The 17,891-nt window shown below is 45.7% G+C and overlaps 1 protein-coding gene across 2 annotated transcripts in view; it reads right to left on the reverse strand.

Annotated features, from left to right (window-relative positions):
- Positions 1-1,165: 1,165 nt before the first annotated feature.
- Positions 1,166-17,891, reverse strand: part of SNAP29 (synaptosome associated protein 29) — a 28,109-nt gene continuing 11,383 nt past the window's right edge. For both annotated transcript variants that reach the window (XM_039242888.1, XM_039242889.1), the window contains exons 4-6: positions 11,576-11,661; positions 9,084-9,182; positions 1,166-4,522 (exon numbers count right to left, since the gene is read on the reverse strand). In XM_039242888.1, the coding sequence (XP_039098819.1) occupies positions 4,365-4,522; positions 9,084-9,182; positions 11,576-11,661 (343 nt within the window). In that variant the 3' untranslated portion in view covers positions 1,166-4,364. The remainder of the gene's footprint in view (positions 4,523-9,083; positions 9,183-11,575; positions 11,662-17,891) is intronic.

Genomic DNA, 17,891 nt, shown 5'->3' on the forward strand with positions numbered 1-17,891 from the left:
AGCCACCTTGATTTTTTTGCTTTTGCTTCTTTCTGTGTAATATCTCTCCCTTGTCTTCCCAGAAAAGTCTGCTGCTCATGTTCAGATCCTCATCACTCCTTATCTGTAACAATGCCCCAAGATGATATCCAATAAAACCAGAGTGGCCTTTGGGACGCAGGCAGCCAGTCCTCTGACAGGTTGAGATTTTCAAGATGGTCCAGGCCAGCCTCCAGGTGCTTTCGAGTTTAGAAGTGATTCCTACACCTGTGGTCAGATGTGAAGGTGGAGGCAGGAGAGCGGAGTCAAGGTTAGGCTGGCCTGCTCTCCTTTCTCTGATAACCTATGATGTTTAGAGGGGTCAAGAGGCCTGACAGGACCCACTCGCAGAACAGAGGGCCGGCCACCCTTCATTCTCCCATCGCTAGGAGTACTTAGTGGCGGTCTAAGTGGGATGGCCAACAGTCATGCCTGTGGGTGAAAGGCAGTCCACCATGTTTTGTACCTCCCATGAACTAAGTGGTTTTTATGTTGTCTTGAAAAAAAATTTTTAATGTTTATTTTTAAGAGCGAGAGAGACAGAGTGTAAGGACAGAGAGAGAAAGAGACACAGAATCCAAAGCAGGCTCCAGGCTCTGGGCTGTCAGCAGAGAGCCTGATGCGGGGCTCAAACTTATGAATTGCGAGTTCATGACCTGAGCCAAAGTCAGCCGCTCAACCGACTGTGCCACCCAAGTGCCCCAGTTAACTGATTGGGGGAAAAAAAAAAAGAAGGAAAATAATCAGATATTGTGATGTGAAAATATATGAAATTTAAATTTCTTAAAAAAAATTTCTGTGTCCACAAATAAAACTTTATTGGCACACAGCTGCTCTCTTTTATTTATGTATTGTCTTTGGCTGCTTTGTGCCATGATGGAAGAGCGGAGTAGTTCTGATAGATTGTTTGGCCTGTGAACCTAAAACATTTACTCTCTGGCCCTTTAGCACTTGCCGAGCCCGTATCTAGACAGTACTGCAATGCAGTCAGGGAGGTAGGAGACAGATCGGAAGAATATTCTGAAAAGGTGAAATAAGGTTTCAAGGAGGAAGCTCATTCATAGGACAGCAAGGACCAAATATGGAAGACTCAACATGCCGGAGCCCCTCCACCCGCTCTTTGAAAATGACTACGTAGGAGACAGAATCTGATTTTAAAAACTTCACATTTTATTTTCCAGAATATGGTCATTTGTTGAGTTGAAGGCATGGAGGATAGGGGCTGTTCTGATACAGACTCTGGACAAAGAGCCTCCCCTCCACCCCACCCCCCCAAGCACTTTTAATGACTGGCTTATCATTCTCTACACAAGACGTTTCATCATTACAGCTGAAGATGCTACCAACAGTGGCAACTTTATAAATTCTGAGAAAAGGCCTATAAAGGCAAAGTGTAAGAGTTTTGTTTTGTTTTTTACTAAACTGGTGTAGCATACCCTAAAAATTACATATTCACAAACAGAAGTTAGAGAAAGACAAATAAAAATGCACTTATGAATTTTTTTCCTTGCCACCTGAGTTAAATTCAGGTCTCCTTTCCTACAGGATGCAGAAAAGACAAGGCAGCTCCACTGGTGTTAAGTTACAGATCACTAGATGTTAGAAACGGTTTCCTCTGAAGAGATTGCACTTATTTTTAAGTTAGTACCACACTTAACATATAACCAATCTAAAGTTAGAAAAGCCACTTTTTTGAAGGCACAGTTTGTTTACAGCTTGACTGTGGAAATAAGAACCTGTCCTATGGACCCCATCTGGTTAGAAGGGAGAGTTCATTGGTCTGTGGTATCAAAGCCCACCCATGGCCAACTCCGGCCTGGGCACCTTGGAGCGCCTCCGTGAGATAGGGGTGTCTAGTCTAGAGGGTTGAATGTTCTTTTTGATCATAATCATCATGTGCAAAGATTCTGGAGGCTCTGTGTTTCCCTTTGTTCTCTGAAAATGCAAGCAACTTTGCTTTATTAAAGTAGAATTAGCAACTGGTCCTTCGTGGGCATGGGAGCAGGAGTGAAGACCCAGCAGAAGGAAGCTGGTGGCCAGCATGTAGCTTGGAGACAGTCCCTTGGCCAGGGCCTTAGAATAAGAGGGTCTAAACAAGAGTGGGTTAAATATATGTATAATGAGTCAGAAGACAAATTTCTAGAAAAGTGATAGTGCTTTCCTTCCATATGCTTGGGGGTGGGTAAAGACAAAGGAGGGGCAACTGGCTTCAACTATCTAACAAAAGACAGGGAAGGGGCATAATATTTGGTGCCACTTTGCCTCAAGTCAGTGAAATCACTAATCTCGTCATGCAAATGGAAGGCTGTGGGAGAGGATGTCTGTGGCCTTTACATGTATAATTTATTTTAAAAATTAAGTTTAGGCCTGAGGTATAATGACTAATCTCCATGAGTCTCTGCCTGATGGTGATGAACAGAAACAGCTATGATGACACACGTGAAAGGTGTTAGAAAAAAATCAGAAACAATTAGCAGTGGAAATATACACAGGCTGCTCTGCATTCTGGCCTCAGGCTTGTCAGCAGCCTTTTTGCTGAAAGTTCTCTGAACTCGTTTTGTCTGGGCTAGGTATATGTTTAAATTTTTTCCTTTTACCAGTGATCAAGAGAGTGATCAGCTCATCTGATAAAACATCTAATTCGACCACTTCTGTGTTCCCATGTGCTGGGATATTCATAATGATGTCGATCAGACTCCACAAGGTGGCTGGAACATGACAGAAAGTTCTATCCGCCGATGGAAGCTGTGTTTTTAGGAACGTCATACAGTGATGAAACTTCTACAACTGAACTGCTATGTAAATACTTCGCTATAGCACTTCAGAGATTTCCTTTGCTTTAAGGGACTTTGTTTACAGGCTCCAGAATCGAAGTGGTGAAGGTCACACAGATAGCACCATGTGTCAAGGTGAAGCACACTGTTATAAAATTTCTGACAAACCGATCTTAGTAAAATCAGCCCCTTTCACCATCTTTAAAATATTTTAATTAACTTGCTTTTTAAAAAGACAAGGGTCCTGTAGGTTCAATTATTCTGCAGGAGACACCAACACCAAGACAGTAATCTAATTATAGAAGTCAATTTTAATTAATGTCACTTTACAAAAAAAAAGAATCACTTAAAAGCATTAATTAAAATTGACTTCTGTAATCAGATTAATGTCTTTGTGTAGAACAAGCTGGGCCACTTAAAATGATAATGTCTGGGCTTCTTCTTCCTTTTTTTTTTTTTTTTTTTTAAAGCCAAGTCCTTCTATGCACGTCAGCATCGTACGTGGAGTTCCAGTCCTCAGGCTGGGTGGCAAAGAACCAAGTGATGAGTCAAGTCGTCTTGTAAGAAAAAGAATGGATGGGAATCCTAGGCAGGTCAGGAGACCCCAGGCACTGAATAAACACTGCCACCCTCAAGGCTGGGTCAAGTTGCTCCCAAAGGGGAGGGGCACACAGTAGAGGCACTATCTGTATGATGCTCCATTCCCACAAATTGTAGAGGGGCCCCAATCGGCTAGCTGGATAGCCTTGAGGCAGTGGCACATCTGTCCCTAACCTTGGACAGTGACTTAGAGGTGAGAGTGCATGGGGAAGCGGGGCTTAGCTGATTTCCTGCATGTTTCCAGGCATCACGGAGAGCAGTGTGGATCTGAATACCTCCTACTAAAATGCATGCCAAGGATGGAGGTCAGGAGGGAAGAGGTGACATTTGTCAATCAAACAGCGAATGCTGATACTTTCCATTTCTGAACACTGATCGTTTTCTAGGGTGTTGAGAGGATCACAATGTGAACTTACACTGATCCTTTCTGGAGGCAGGTGGGCGGGTGTGTTGAGAGAGTTGCAATGTGCTTAGTGTGTGTGCGTGTGTGTATGGTGAATGGTAAGCCAAGGTGTGGGAAGGACCATCCCCCACAAACAACTAGCTCACACAGTCTCTCAGCACTCTGACTCACCGTAAGACCAAGAAATGAGAAATACAGCAAACAGGGAAACAGGTTGGTGGTTCCAAGACTGATATTCTGCCCACATCTTTCCATATGCTCATTAAATTGAGAAATGCAACTTTTTTGTTCTCATTCTGGCATGGTAATCAAAGGCCCAAGGTACTCAGGGCCATGCTACTGTGCTCAGACAACTCTGAGCATTCAGTTCAGAGAACTGAGAGGTAATGGCTCTAAAAAAATGGGACACACACTTCTAACAACATCTCCTAGGACCCGCTCTATAATTACAACATTCGCAAACACAAGGTACATTACATACTAAAATAACATAAATGAAATTTCGGGGAGTTTAAAAGAAGATCTTTCAGCTCTTTTCGTCACAATGGAGTGGAACTCCTTTTCTGTCTTTAAAGTTGCCTAACTTTTCTTTCTGTGCTTTTGATATTGACATCTAACTTGTCCACTTTGGTTGTGAGGCGGTCAAGAATGTCATCTTGCTCCTCAATTTCTGTCTGCATCCCCAGAGCTATGTCCTTCAGCCGGCCTAGTCCCACGGACAGCTCATCTGTGGGAGAGGGAAAGGACATGGGGCTGAGCAAAGTCACAGCATCGGGGCTGTTGCATGGTCTGTGGCAGGTGTTCAGCAACATTTACATTATGGAATCCTCTTTCTCATAAGACAGATACAACTCTAGGGCTTTGGTTACATTTTCCAAAACATGTACAAGTAAAAAGAAAACCTGCTTACTCCATATAAAGCAATTTGCACTTAATGTAGAAGCCACCCCTTCCCCAGGTGTTGGCCTAAGATAACCACTGTTCATACAATGGTGTTCATCTTTCCAGTGCTTTAAAAAATGCATAGAGATTGTAATTTTTCAGCTGCAGCCAAACATTCTAGTAGGCTGCAGCACACTGCAAGATCAGTTAGTACCCAAGGAAAAGAGAAGTACAGAGGGGTGTAGAAAACATATTCCCTTCCCAGACCCCATGGTTGAGTGTCTGGGAGAAGTATGCAGGGAACTAACAGCCAGACCTGCTGGTTTGTTCTTCAGAAGCAAAAATCCCACATCAGTGGGTAAACTTAACAGTCAGCTTTCCTTCCTTCCATCTCCAGCTCCCTACAGCTAGATCAAAGCACAGTTCCAGACTGGCAAGTATGAGGATCCCTGTTTGGAAACACAGCTGAGAGATGGACCTGGGAAGCTCTTGTCTAAAGGGAGCCCCTGTACCTGGGTTGTTCCTGCCCGAGGATCCCCTCAGAAAAGGCTGCATCACACCCCCTGCTCCACTCTGCAGGTGGCAAGAGAAATGGGGGCATTGTCCCTGCCTTGCCACCTGGGGTGCTCTCCCAAAAAACCATAAACTGCAGATATTCCCACTGGACCTGAATGCTGTGAGGTCCTGTCACCTATGTTACAAAACTCCATTTTCCCACATTAGTTCATTCTCAGCTACCACTTCTCAGATCCACGAACACATCAATGCTGTGTTACGTCCTGGGGGTACAACACGACCTGAATCTGGCTGGCACCACTTCCTTCACCTACTCTGTGGCCAGGAAGAAGATAGTGGACTCTGCACAAGCTGAGTGCAGAGATCCCTGCAGTCTAGGGTCTCCAAGTCAAAAGGAACAAAGATCTGAAGGTCCTTTCAGATATGCTAACTGGCACAAGCCCCAGGGGACTGTGAAGCACACAACTTTTGGTAAAGGTTCAGCCCTAGTAATAGGTTACATCACTACAGCTGAAATTCAAGTTCAACCACAAGGAGTCAACTTCCCACTTCCAAGCAGGGTAAGTTTGGTATGGGGAGAAACCCAGGTCAGTCCCATGGGGTCTGAGTTCAAATTCTGACCCTTTTCCTGATCCATGCTCTGGCCTGCCCGGGACTCAGATCACAGTTGAGGGGAACCCCTTTCAAGAGGCAGGTCCCCAGGGAGTGGCCCTGCCACAACTAGCCACTCTGGTGTCAGGTTCCTCCTCAACTCATTTTATTTCCCTCCGTAGGCTGTCCTGCTCTGTGATGAATATTTTCCCTTTGTTTCAGAAAGCTGTAAAAATTACTACCACATCTGTTTTTAAGAGGGATAACATCTGTAAGGACACGGTTGGCCTTAGGAGTATATGAAGGGAGTACTGGGCAGAGGTGACATAAAGGTGAACTAGAATCAATGCAGGAAAGGTAGATGCTGGAGGCACTCTGAGGTCCCCTGCTGGGGCCGAGCCAACTGCAGAACTGAGTCCTGGCTTCAATGATTCAGCTTAGGTAGTATGGCCTCTTCCCAGATTCATTTCATGACTGTGTGTGCATACGTGTGTGCGCATGTGTGTGTACATACGTATGTGTGCACATGCACACAGTGGGAATGGGGGGCATGCCCAGAGCTGCCTTCTGTCCTTTTACTAGGAGCAGCAGGCCAAGGAAGAGCCAGAGGAAAGAGAGAAGAGGAGGTGCTTCATAAAGCCTTCTTGTGGCTGAATTAAAGATAAAACATTAAGCAAAGAGAGGTCAGGTTACACAAATACTTGGCAGTAACACCACAAATCTAAGCAGAATCAGGTTTGTGTTTTAAAAATTGTCTTTAGCTCTATACTTCTTGAATTTATTGAAGGCTTTGACCTTGTATTCCATGGAGAGCAAAACCTATGAGGTCACCCCAAGCGTCAGGGAGTTTGTTGGCAGTTGGGACAGCAAAGGACAAGCAGTAAGTATAGAGATTAAAAAAAAAAAAAGTGCGATAAAGTAAAGCCACCAGACAAGGGAGCTGCCGTCAGAAGGGAACTTGCACTAGTCCCTGAGATAAAGGCAGGGGCCAGGGGGTGTGGTAGGAAGGAAGGAGGAAACCTCTGAAGGACAGCTGAGCATAGCCTGTGTCAGTGGGCCCAATGATTCCTGAGTGCCATCCCAGCCCTTCTCAGCATGCCATATACAGCCTGCCCAGACTATAAAGATCATGCCAATCGCACCCCCTTAGCAGGGGTGGGCTGAACTTACCCCTTCTCCCTGCCTCACACCCTGAACTCTGTACCCCTCCATAGATCTCCTTCCTTCTCTTTCCAGCTGGCACAAGGGGCACCGTTTGGGTGGGGAAACCTTCAGTGGAGAGGACTGAGGGCTTTCAAGTTCCTTTGTGTGTCTCTGGAGGGGTCACATCCCAGCAGATGCACCTTTGGCCTGAGGCCTTTGGCTCTGGAGGGCAGAGTCCAGAGGACCCAATAAAGAGCTGGCTGCCTGGGGCTTCCCTGGGCTCTGAAGGCAAAGGGAAGGTGAGGTTTGGGATGGAAGCCTGCCTGGGTGTGCAGAGCGTGGACAGGGGTCCTGTCCCCTGCTGCTGGTGGGCACTGGCCATGCAGGTCTGGTGCTGACATTCACACCGAGGGCAACAGTGGTAAGCTGTGGGGAGGCAAATTACAGCTCTTTTATTTATTCCTGCTTATGTCTATTCTCTACAATTGATTATCTTATTTCTGTGGAGATTTCTTTATATGCTCAGAAGGAGAATTCTTTTCTTTGACTGTGTAATTCCAGTTCTAGCAATCCAGCTACAAAATGCAGCCAAAGATTTGGTCACAGGATTATAATGATTTGCTCCCAAGGGATCATATGCAGAAGAGAATGACGGAAATAACCTAAGTGTCCAAGAGCAGGGGATGGGACTGGTGAAGTGGTGCTTGTTAAAGAAATTTCAAGAAAAAAATTTTAGTGTTCAACATGTAAATGAAAAAGGCAGGATAGAATACTGAATGACCCCTAGTACATGTGATAGTGCAGATATGTATGTGAAAAACAGAAGAATGATACCAAATCAGTGGCTACCACTGGGCAATAGGCTTCTAAGTGTTTATCTCCTCATGGCATTTACCTAACTTCCTAATTTTCTTTATGAATCTAAATACTCAGAAGCAAAGGCTAAATGTTGGAAAGAGAGTATATGGATTTGTCTAACACGCTGTCCTGCTGTTAGCTCAGGGCTGCTGGAAAGGGCATTACTCTGGGTAAACAAGAGAAGGGGCCCTCAGTGTCCTTCCTAGGGGGAGAGGAAGAGGAAGCCTCGGCACAGATGCCCAATGTGCATCACCAGGGGTCTCAGTTTTGTCTCCTACTAGATAGGAGGGAGATTTTACTTTGGATCTCACCCACTTTGCCGTCTCCCAACAGGGGAGGGCTACCTCCCCCAGGTAGCCATGGGGGAGGTTCCTGTTCATGGGGTGAAGGTCAGAGAGAGCAGCACATCTGAGACACCACCCAGAATGAACCCATGGAAACCGCTCACACTCCTGTTCCTACTGCCCATACACACTCCTCCACTTGAACTTCAAGTAACTGGCTTTTCTCCCTTCATTCAAAAATGAATCGTCGAGTGCTTGCCTACTAGGCCAGGGTAAAGTGGTGATAAAACAGAAATAGTCTTGTGTTCCCTCGAAGTGTGGCCGGGAAGACATCAGATGAGCCAGCAGATACAGGACTAAGACCAGGTGCAGTGTGTTAAAAGCCAGGCCCGCAGCATAAGAAGGAGCTGGCCTGGGAACAGCAGGGAAGGACACTCCAGGCAGAGGCGGTCAAAGGCAGGAGGGCACTTGGAGCCACAAGTGACAAGGGCAGGAGGGGTGGAGAGGCAGGAGGGGGCAGAGGCTGGGCAAGGGACATGGAATTCAAGGAGCCTGGCCGTGTGGCGTCAGCTGTAATGGCTACATGAGTGGCCAACTCTTACATGGCAGGCAGTTCCCTACGGGATTTATGGTGTTGCTCATCTAACCTTCTCCCCAGTCCTCAGGTTCTGTTCCTGTGCCCAGTGCGCAGGGGAGATGATGGTAAAGTGGTATTCTTAATGCTGCACTGTGCGGCCCCCCCCAGGGACTCCTGGTCCCTGCTGCTGTCAAAGCCCAGATGAGAGGTGAAGATGGACAGAAGTGGACTGACTCCAGATTGAGAGAGAGAGAGGTGAGATACCTATGACTCATACTGGATTTGACATGTAGGAAAGGAGTGGGAGACACCATGTTTTGGTCCCGAGAAACTGGTGGTTACTGGTGTACTGGCTGGGCCCAGCACGAGCTGTTTGGAAGACAAGTGTTCTGAATAAGTGACCTGTGGAGGCTGGCGTAGCTAGCTTCTAGTCTTACCTAGATTACTGTCGATCTTTTGGTGATAGGCTCGAAGGTGTGGGTTCTTTGGGTAAGCTTCAGTATTCGTGGCAGGACCAGCCCCTCCAGAGATGGAGTCTGAGTTTGGAAAGAAACACCAGGAGAACCATTAACTGACATGTCTCGAAATGCTGCTTTGCAAAATTAATCTTTTTTTTTTTTTTAATTTGAGAGAGAGAGAGAGCATGCGCCTGCAAGCCAGTGGGGGAGGGGCAGAGAGAAGGTGAGACAGAATCCCAAGCAGGTTCCACATCATCCACGCAGAGCCTGACATGGGGCTCAAATTTATGAACCATGAGATTATGACTTGAGCTGAGATCAAGTTGGATGCTTAACCGACTGCACCACCCAGTAGCCCCACAAAATTAATCTTAATCCAGAAAATGGGTAGAAGGAAAGTGGCAGTTAGTTGTGAGGCCACCCAAAGAGAGGACTATGGGGATGGATAACGTGCATGAGGGAGGAGCACTGGGTAGGCTTGTGGGGGAGGAAGAGGGGTCTGGCGAAGGGCAGCCCTTCTGGAGATCAAAGACCTTCAACCTACACTTACCCAGTCAGACCCTGGACACAAACTGGGGAAAGGGATAGACTCATACAAATAATGATACATCAGCAGAACTACAACCATGCAAAACTACAAGGGGGTGTGAACGAGGTCTACAAGACAAGGTTTAAAAATCAAAATGGTGGGGCGCCTGGATGGTTCAGTTGGTTAAGCATCTGCCTTCACAGCCCAGGTCATGATCTCATGGTTCAAAAAGTGAGTTTGAGCCCCATATCGGGCTTTCTACTGTGCATGCAGAGCCTGCTTCAGATCCTCCGTAGCCCCCCCTCTGGACCCTCCCCGCTTGTGTACACGCTATTTCTCTATCAAAAATAAATTAATTAATTAATAAAAACAAAAAACCACTTTAATAAAAAAATCAAAATAGCGGTGTTGTACAAATGGGATTATGGATGACTTCTGTTCCTGATATGTATTTCTATGCTGTCTTTTCACTTCAAATAAAACATGCAAAAAGAAATGTTCAGTAATGCACATTTGCCCTATTTCCTTGAACTGCAGTTACTAAATGCACACAGAAAAGCCCTGTCATCCCAGTTTATATCCTCTGGAGAAACTTCTCTTTCTAGACTTAGTGTATTTGCTCCAGCACAACTGATTGACATACACAGTCTTTTTTTTTTTTTTTTGACTTTTAGGTTACTACACACAGTACAAATTAAAACTCCCTTTAATGCCTTAAAATTGTGTCTTTTTGGGTGCAGGTTCCTACTCTACTTCTTCAGAGTAGATTAAGCTTGGGCTTTCCATGGGCCTTACATATTTTAGTTTTTTTCTCACGTCTCCTGTGGGTTTTGCCTTTCCACACTGAACTGTGTCGATCTCCATCTTTCCTGACCCCCAAGCTCTTCCTTCGTCAGGCCTCCTCTTAGCTGTGTCAACCATGAGAGTTGTGGGTTCCAGTGTCCAGTGTGCATCATGCTTTCCTCGAAGGTAGCCCAGGAAGCATTTGGTTTCTAGCATGTTCCAACGTGCCTGGACTTCTAGTGGTCCATGTGGACTCCCAGGAGGCCTAAATTCCTTTCCAGATAAGGGGCGTTGGGTTTCTGGGCTTATCGTGTGATAACAACAAGGCTACAGGACACCAAACCCAACTGCCCTTGCACGCCATTCATGCTGCTACTTCTCTGCCCACTCGGGCTTAGGAGCCACATGAGTCTCCCCCTGCTGAGCAGCACCCACCACAGACTTAGCCTTCAGTTCTGGGGGTCAGAAGTCCAGTAAAGGGTCGCACTGGGCTACAACTGAGGTGTCAACAGAGCTGTGTTCCTCCTGGAAGCTCTTGGGGAGAATCTGATTCCTAGCCTTTTCCAGCTTCTAGAGGTTGCCTGTATTCGCTAGCAGCTGGACCCTCCCTGCATTTTCTGAGCCAACAGCCGAGCATCTTCCAGTTTTTGACAGTCTTTTCTCTTCCTCTCTTTCCACTTATAAAGGGCCTTTGTGATTACACTGGGCCCAGCCGGTTAACTCACAGATAATTTTTCTGTCTCAAGATCAGCTGATTAGCAACTGTAATTCCCTTTTTGTCATAACTTAATACATTCACTGGGTGTGGAGACTGGGACATGGGCATCTTTGGGGGGCTATTCCCCTTACCATAGGGGCTTTCCTACCATTGTCTTTTCACTGCTGGAAGAGCTCAGAGCTACACAGGGCAGGGATTAATGGTGGGCAGGCTCATTTTCAAGGGAAACAGGCCCCTGCTTCCTTATTCCACCCTCCACAGAGTGAGGGATGAGCCATGCTTTAACACACACTACCAGCCCCCAGGGAGTGGCACTGGGTCCCTAACACCCTTTACCCATGGCAGTAGTCCCCACTGACCCCAGTCCACCCCAGGACCAACACTAAATCCAGAGGTCTCCCCAGAGAACCCAAGTGTGGCCAAGCACAGGTTCCCACTGACCTGAATCATTCAGCTTCCTGAGGTTTGGGTGACTGGCCTGGTACTGTGCCTCCTGTTCCTTACTGGTACTTATGGCTTCTTTCAATCTTTGGATAAAAGTCAAGAGAAGAGAAAACTTAGAAAGAGAAAATACCTATGACAGTGTAGTCAGTCTTTTCAAGCAATGCCTGTGGGCAAAAAGCAAATGCTGCCTCTGACCAAAGCAGGGATATTCGTCAGCCACTCCTGGAAGTCCCGCCAGTGGCACGACGAGCTTCTGAGGCACCTGCTGTAGAAGAACGGCATCTGGTTAGGCGGCCCTCGCTCAGGAAAATGAGAATCCCAGCCCCAGGGGGAAGAGAAGCACATAAAAAAGACCAAATGGGTATCTTCAGACTAGGGGGTCAACAAACCGTGACCCGTGGGCCAAATGTGGCCCACCACCTGTTTTTGTACAGTCATGAGCAAACAGATGACCACTGGCAATGGACTGGATGACAGAGGACACTAACTTTGAACCTCCATTAATGATTTCATTCTCCCCATTAGTAGATCTACGTTACAAAGAATCGTACTCAATTATTATTACTTTCATTTTTTGAATTTTGTCACTAAAAAATGTGTTTTTTTTGTTATATAAATCCCTACAAAATATCTTTGATTTCACTTCCTGGCCCGCAAAACTCAGTCTATCGATTCCTGCTACAGATAGGGACTTGTCTTGATGATGTGGAGATCCTCACACCGTGCCTGACACCTCCGCTGAAACCCTGCAGGCGTGGCAGGGGCTCCTCCTCCCCTAAAGCTGAGCCTCCTGCACAGTCTGCTCTTCTCCACTTCTGCTGACCAGCAGCCTGGCTGCTTCATCAGTCAAGCTGGGAACCAACCATTCTCCCTTTAGGTCCTCTCTCTGTACAGTTCTACTCCCTGCAAGCCATGCAAACATCATCTCGATCCCCCACGGCCTCTCCTCCTGGCTTGCCTCTTCATCTTTAAAAAAAAAATTTTTTTTTTTGGTTTTATTTAATTTTTGAGACATAGAGAGACAGAGCACTAGTGGGGAAGGGGCAGAGAGAGAGGGAGACACAGAATCCGAAACAGCCTCCAGGCTCTGAGCTGTCAGCACAGAACCCAATGCAGGGCTCGAACCCACGAACCATGAGATCATGATCTGAGCCAAAGCCGGACGATTAACCGATTGAGCCACCCAGGCACCTCACCTCTTCATTGTTATGTAGATGAGCCACCACCTTTCCAATCCTTAACCAAAGATGCCGGGCATCTTTCTGACATAGCCTGCATGAACCTCTCTGGTGAAAGTGTTTAATGGCTCCCCACCAGAGCAAGCCTGGGCCCCATCAGGCTAAAGGATCTGTCGGTGCCCAGTGGTCCAGCAATGTATAAAATAGTGCAGAACCTCCTGAAATCGGAGGATTTCATTACTCGGAAGCAGTGACTGGAGGTCTAGAATACATGGCTGGCTTCTCTGAGCACAATTGTGAGCTCCATGTGTGGCCAGGCCAGTGCAAGTGGGAGGTGCCTGCAGCTGAGCCCCCTGGCCACGGCCAGCCTATACATTGCAGACCTGACTTCTGTCCTATGTGCTCATATGTACATGGTAGTAACATTTAAATGATAAAAACTTGGCTTCTTTGGGAAAAACGGCTCCCTGCACAAAAGCCAATACTAGGGATAGTGACAGAAATGGTAAGGAAGAGAAGAAAGAAGTCTAAGAAGAGTGGTGGCTCTTGGTCAGAAACCAGGTCTTAAATAAGCTAGAGTTTCAAATTTAGGGAGTGATTACATCTATGACCTGAGTGGACCTCCCCATGAGCTTTAAATGGAAACGGGAAGCATTATCAGCAAGAACAAAAATGGCTTACCGAAAAACAAATAAAACTTTAGAGAAGGCCAAAGGGTTTGGGTGATAAGAATGTACACAGGAAAATGTGACTTGACAGAAGTCTGATGAGAAGAAAGTTCTCTTGAAAGCTTTCATGTGAGAATATCCCTGCATTTATGAAATAGGGCTTTTTGACAGGATCACAAAGATTTAACTCACTTTATAGAAGCAATTACACACTGTAGTGGTTTTTGCAAAGTTAGGGGTTTAGGAGCTCACAGATGCCTTTGCAGCCCAGGCTTCAATGTCAAGAGCCTGCTGGGCTCCCACTCTAGAAACAGCCAATGTCTTCCCTCGTCGCAGCTTCTCCTGTGGCTTAGAACTGTCATGTGTCTGCCAATTTCCCCTCCTTTAACTGGCAGGCTCCTGTGCAATCCTGAGTCCATGTAAAAGGTGGGCACCTCAGTTCCCAGGGCCAAGACGCCCTCCTCTGGGCCTCTGCTGCATCACTGACCACCTGCCTCCTTCAGATCTTCCAACAGACTGACCATTCTCCTGCAGCTTTGTCTTCTAGGACAGGCTTGCACCCACAGGACATGGGTGCTCAGCACCCATGAAGGAAGGAACCTGTGTCAGGCCACTGGATCAGCTTCTCCTACAAATCTGCACAGATACCTTCAATGCACATTTGGGGAGTAGGTGAACTAGAGTGAGTTGCTTCATTTAATAGAAACCTAAACTCTGGGAAATAAAAACTTTAAAACACAATTTAAAATGTCCCATTTATGTACAAAGAACAAACTAAGGGTTGATGGGGGTGGAGGTGGAGGTTAAATGGGTGATGGGCATTAAGAAGGGCATTTGTTTGGATGAGCACTGGATGTTGTATATAAGTGATGAACCACTGGGTTCTACTTCTGAAGCCAAGACCACACTGTATGTTAACTAACTTGAGAATAAAGAAAATATGTCCTATTAAAAAAAAAAGGGTTTTCCTTTCCTGCATTTACTAAGGAATGGTAAGAACGCTACAGGTGATTAGGGCTGATCTATGGCTAGAAGGCCAGATGAGGCACATGACATCGGGTATTCAGAGGTGCACCTCTCTGAAGTAACTCCAGCTGCTTCACTACTGGGACACCTCTGTCAGGAAGGCTTCCAGTTTTCAAGATGCTCCCCGCAAAAGGCAAGTTGCCTTAGGAGCCCCAGGGCTTTAAAGGTTTTTATGGAGTGACTAGGGCTGGGTGGGTGGATGTGGGGGTGGGGAATGAGCCCCAAGAAGCCTTTGGGAAGTGGCATGTGGGACACAGGAATCACAAATCACAAACCTGCCAGCTTCCCACTTCTTCAAGGGCTGGCTCTGCTGCTGAGTTCGTGTGAGGTAGAGAGGTCTTCGTCCAAAGCAAAAGACATCTAAACTTCCTACGGTAACACAGAAACCCAAAGAGGAGAGCACAAAACATCCTTCTGATTTGTATATTACAAACCAAACAAACTCCAAGGAAATCAAAACAAAGCAAACAAACAAAAAACAGAACAAAAAACAAACATACAAAAAACCCCAGAAACTATGCCAGTTGGGGGAAAAAATGACAGAGATTTGAAATTAGGGTCAAGCTGGAAAATTGGGAATGGATGGGGATTATGACTAAACCACAAAACGAATAAACCCTCATGACCTTGGCTAGTGTATCCACAGGAATCCGCCTCTGGGGCCTGCACCAACCATCTGCTCTCCATCTGTAGCTTCCTCTCCATAAATCCCAACAACTCACCTGCCTGGTCTTTCTGCTACAACCCCCGCCCCCATTCCTTCACCTGCATTTGGTTCTCCCCAGTGCTACTGTGAGCTGGAAATAGTTTCTAATTTCTTGTCTACCATACCCTATGTCCTAATCTGGGTGGTGGTTAAACAGGTATACATACAGTGACCTGTTTAGTGGAAGTGTAAACACATATTTAAGATGCGTGCATTTCTTGTTGGGATGAGCACTGGCTGTTATATGGAAACCAACTTGACAATAAACTGTACTAAGAAAATAATGAAAAAAGATGTGTACATTTTACTGAAGATGTGTGCACTTCACTGTATATCGGGTATGTATTTTTTAAAACATTTTATTTATTTTTGAGAGAGAGGGAGAGAATGAGTGGGCGAGGGGCAGAGAGAGAAGGAGACAGATTATCCAAAGCAGGCTCTGAGCTTACAGCAGATGTAGGGATCAAACTCACAAACCTCGAGATCATGACTTGAGCTGAAGTCAGACACTAAATTAACTGAGCCACTCAGGTGCCCCAGGTATGTATTTTTTGAAAAATTTATTATTTTGAGAGTGCGCAAGTGGGGAGGGGGAGGGGGGAGAGAGAGAGAGAGAGAGAGAGAGAGAATAATCCTAAGGAGGTTCTGGACAGTCAGTGCAGAGCCTGATGTAGGATTTGAGCTCATGAACTGCGAGACCATGATCTGAGCCTGAGCCTAAGTCAGATGCTTAACCAACTAAGCCACCTAGGCACTCCCAGGTATGCATTTAAAAAAATTCCTCTTAGGGGCGCCTGGGTGGCTCAGTCAGTTAAGTAAGAATTGGATAACTCTTGGGGCGCCTGGGTGGCTTAGTTGGTTAAGTGTCCGACTTTCGCTTGGGTCATGATCTCACGGTTCGTGGGTTCGAGGCCCGCGTCGGGCTCTGTGCTGACTGCCAGCTCAGAGCCTGGAGCCTGTTTCGCAGTCTGTGACTCCCTCTCTCTCTGACCCTCCCCTGCTCACGCTGTCTCTCTCTCTCCTAGAAATAAACAAAACATTAAAAAAAAAAAAAAAAAGAATTGGACAACTCTTGATTTTGGCTCAAGTCATGATGTCATGGTTCATTAAGTTCAAGCCCTGTACTGTCCGCACAGACCCTGCTTGGAATTCTCTCTCCCTCTTTCTGCTCCTCCGCTGCTTGTGCTCTCCCTCTCTCTCAAAAGAAATAAGTATTCTTTAAAAATACATATCTTAAACCCTCCCCCCCGGGATTCCAGATTTATTAAAAAAATTTTTTTTAATTTTTTTAGAAAAAAAAATTATTTTAGAGAGAGAGCCAGAGCTGGGGAGGGGGGAGAGGGAGAGAGAATCTTAAGTAGGCTCCACATTCAGCACGCACCGACATGGGGCTCGATTTCATGATCCTGGGATCATGACCTGAGCTAAAATCAAGAGTAGGACACTCAACCAACGGAGCCACCCAGGTGCTCCTGTATTCCAGATTTGAAAGATAAACAGAGAGACACGGCTATGAAACCTATGTATTAATGTTACATCAGACATTTCTCTGGGTTATATGGAAGTAGGCTACACAACCAAACGAACACTGTCATTGCCACTTTGAAAACACTGAATAAGGGGAAAACAAAGTTTTGGGGTTTTGTGCTAGGGCAGGTAAGGTGTAGATTTTCTATAATATGGCTATACTGTTTTATAATAAAAAATAGATACAATGTTCTGAGATATGAACAGTAGTAATCTACTTCAATAGAAACTTGATTATCTTCATATATGTGATATTTAAATACCTGCCAAAATCTTATGTATGATTTTATTATACCTCTAACTGAAATTCTTGAGAAAAAGAATCTCTAATTTTAAAATAAAAATTAATGGTGGGATGCCTAGGTGGTGCAGTTAAGTGCCAAGTTTGGCTCAGGTCATGATCTTACTGTTCATGAGTTTAAGCCCTGCATTGGGCTCTGCACTGACAACTCAGAGCCTGGAGCCTGCTTCGGATCCTGTGTGTGTGTGTGTGTCTCTCTCTCTTCCTGCTCCTCCTCTGCTTGCACTCTGTCTCTTAAAATAAACATTAAAAAAATAATAATAAAATAAAATAAAAATTAACGACCAGACTGGATTAGATGTAAAAATGTTAAAAATAAAGACTTTTTTATTTTGAGAGAGAGACACACACAAAACCCTAAGGAGGCACCGTACTGTCAGTACTGAGCCCAATGTGGGGCTTGATCTCATAATCTATGAGATCATGACCTAAGCTGAAATCAAGAGTCAGATCCTTAACTGACTGAGATATCCAGGTGCCTCTAAGGACTTTTTAAGGGACACCTGCCTGGCTTAGTCCAAAGAGCAAGTGACTCTTCATCTCGGGGTTATGAGTTCAAGCCCCATGTCGGGTGTAGAGATTACTTAAAAATAAAATCTTAAAAAAAAAAATTTCTGGGGTACCTGGCTCAGTAGACATGTGGCTCTTGATCTTAGATTAGTGAGTTCAGGGGCACCTGCGTGGCTCAGTTGGTTAGGCATCCGACTTCGGCTCAGGTCATGATCTCACAGTTCGTGGGTTCGAGCCCCACATCGGGCTCTATGCTGACAGGTAGCTCAGAGCCTGGAGCCTGTTTTGGATTCTGTATCTCTCTCTCTCTGACCCTCCCCTGCACATGCTGTCTCTCTCTCACTCTCTTAGAAATAAAACATTAAAAAATTAAAAAAAAAAAAAAAAAAAAAAAGGA

This window comes from Hyaena hyaena, unplaced genomic scaffold (genome assembly GCF_003009895.1).
Source record: "Hyaena hyaena isolate Hyena2069 unplaced genomic scaffold, ASM300989v1 scaffold_219, whole genome shotgun sequence".
NCBI lineage: Eukaryota > Metazoa > Chordata > Mammalia > Carnivora > Hyaenidae > Hyaena > Hyaena hyaena.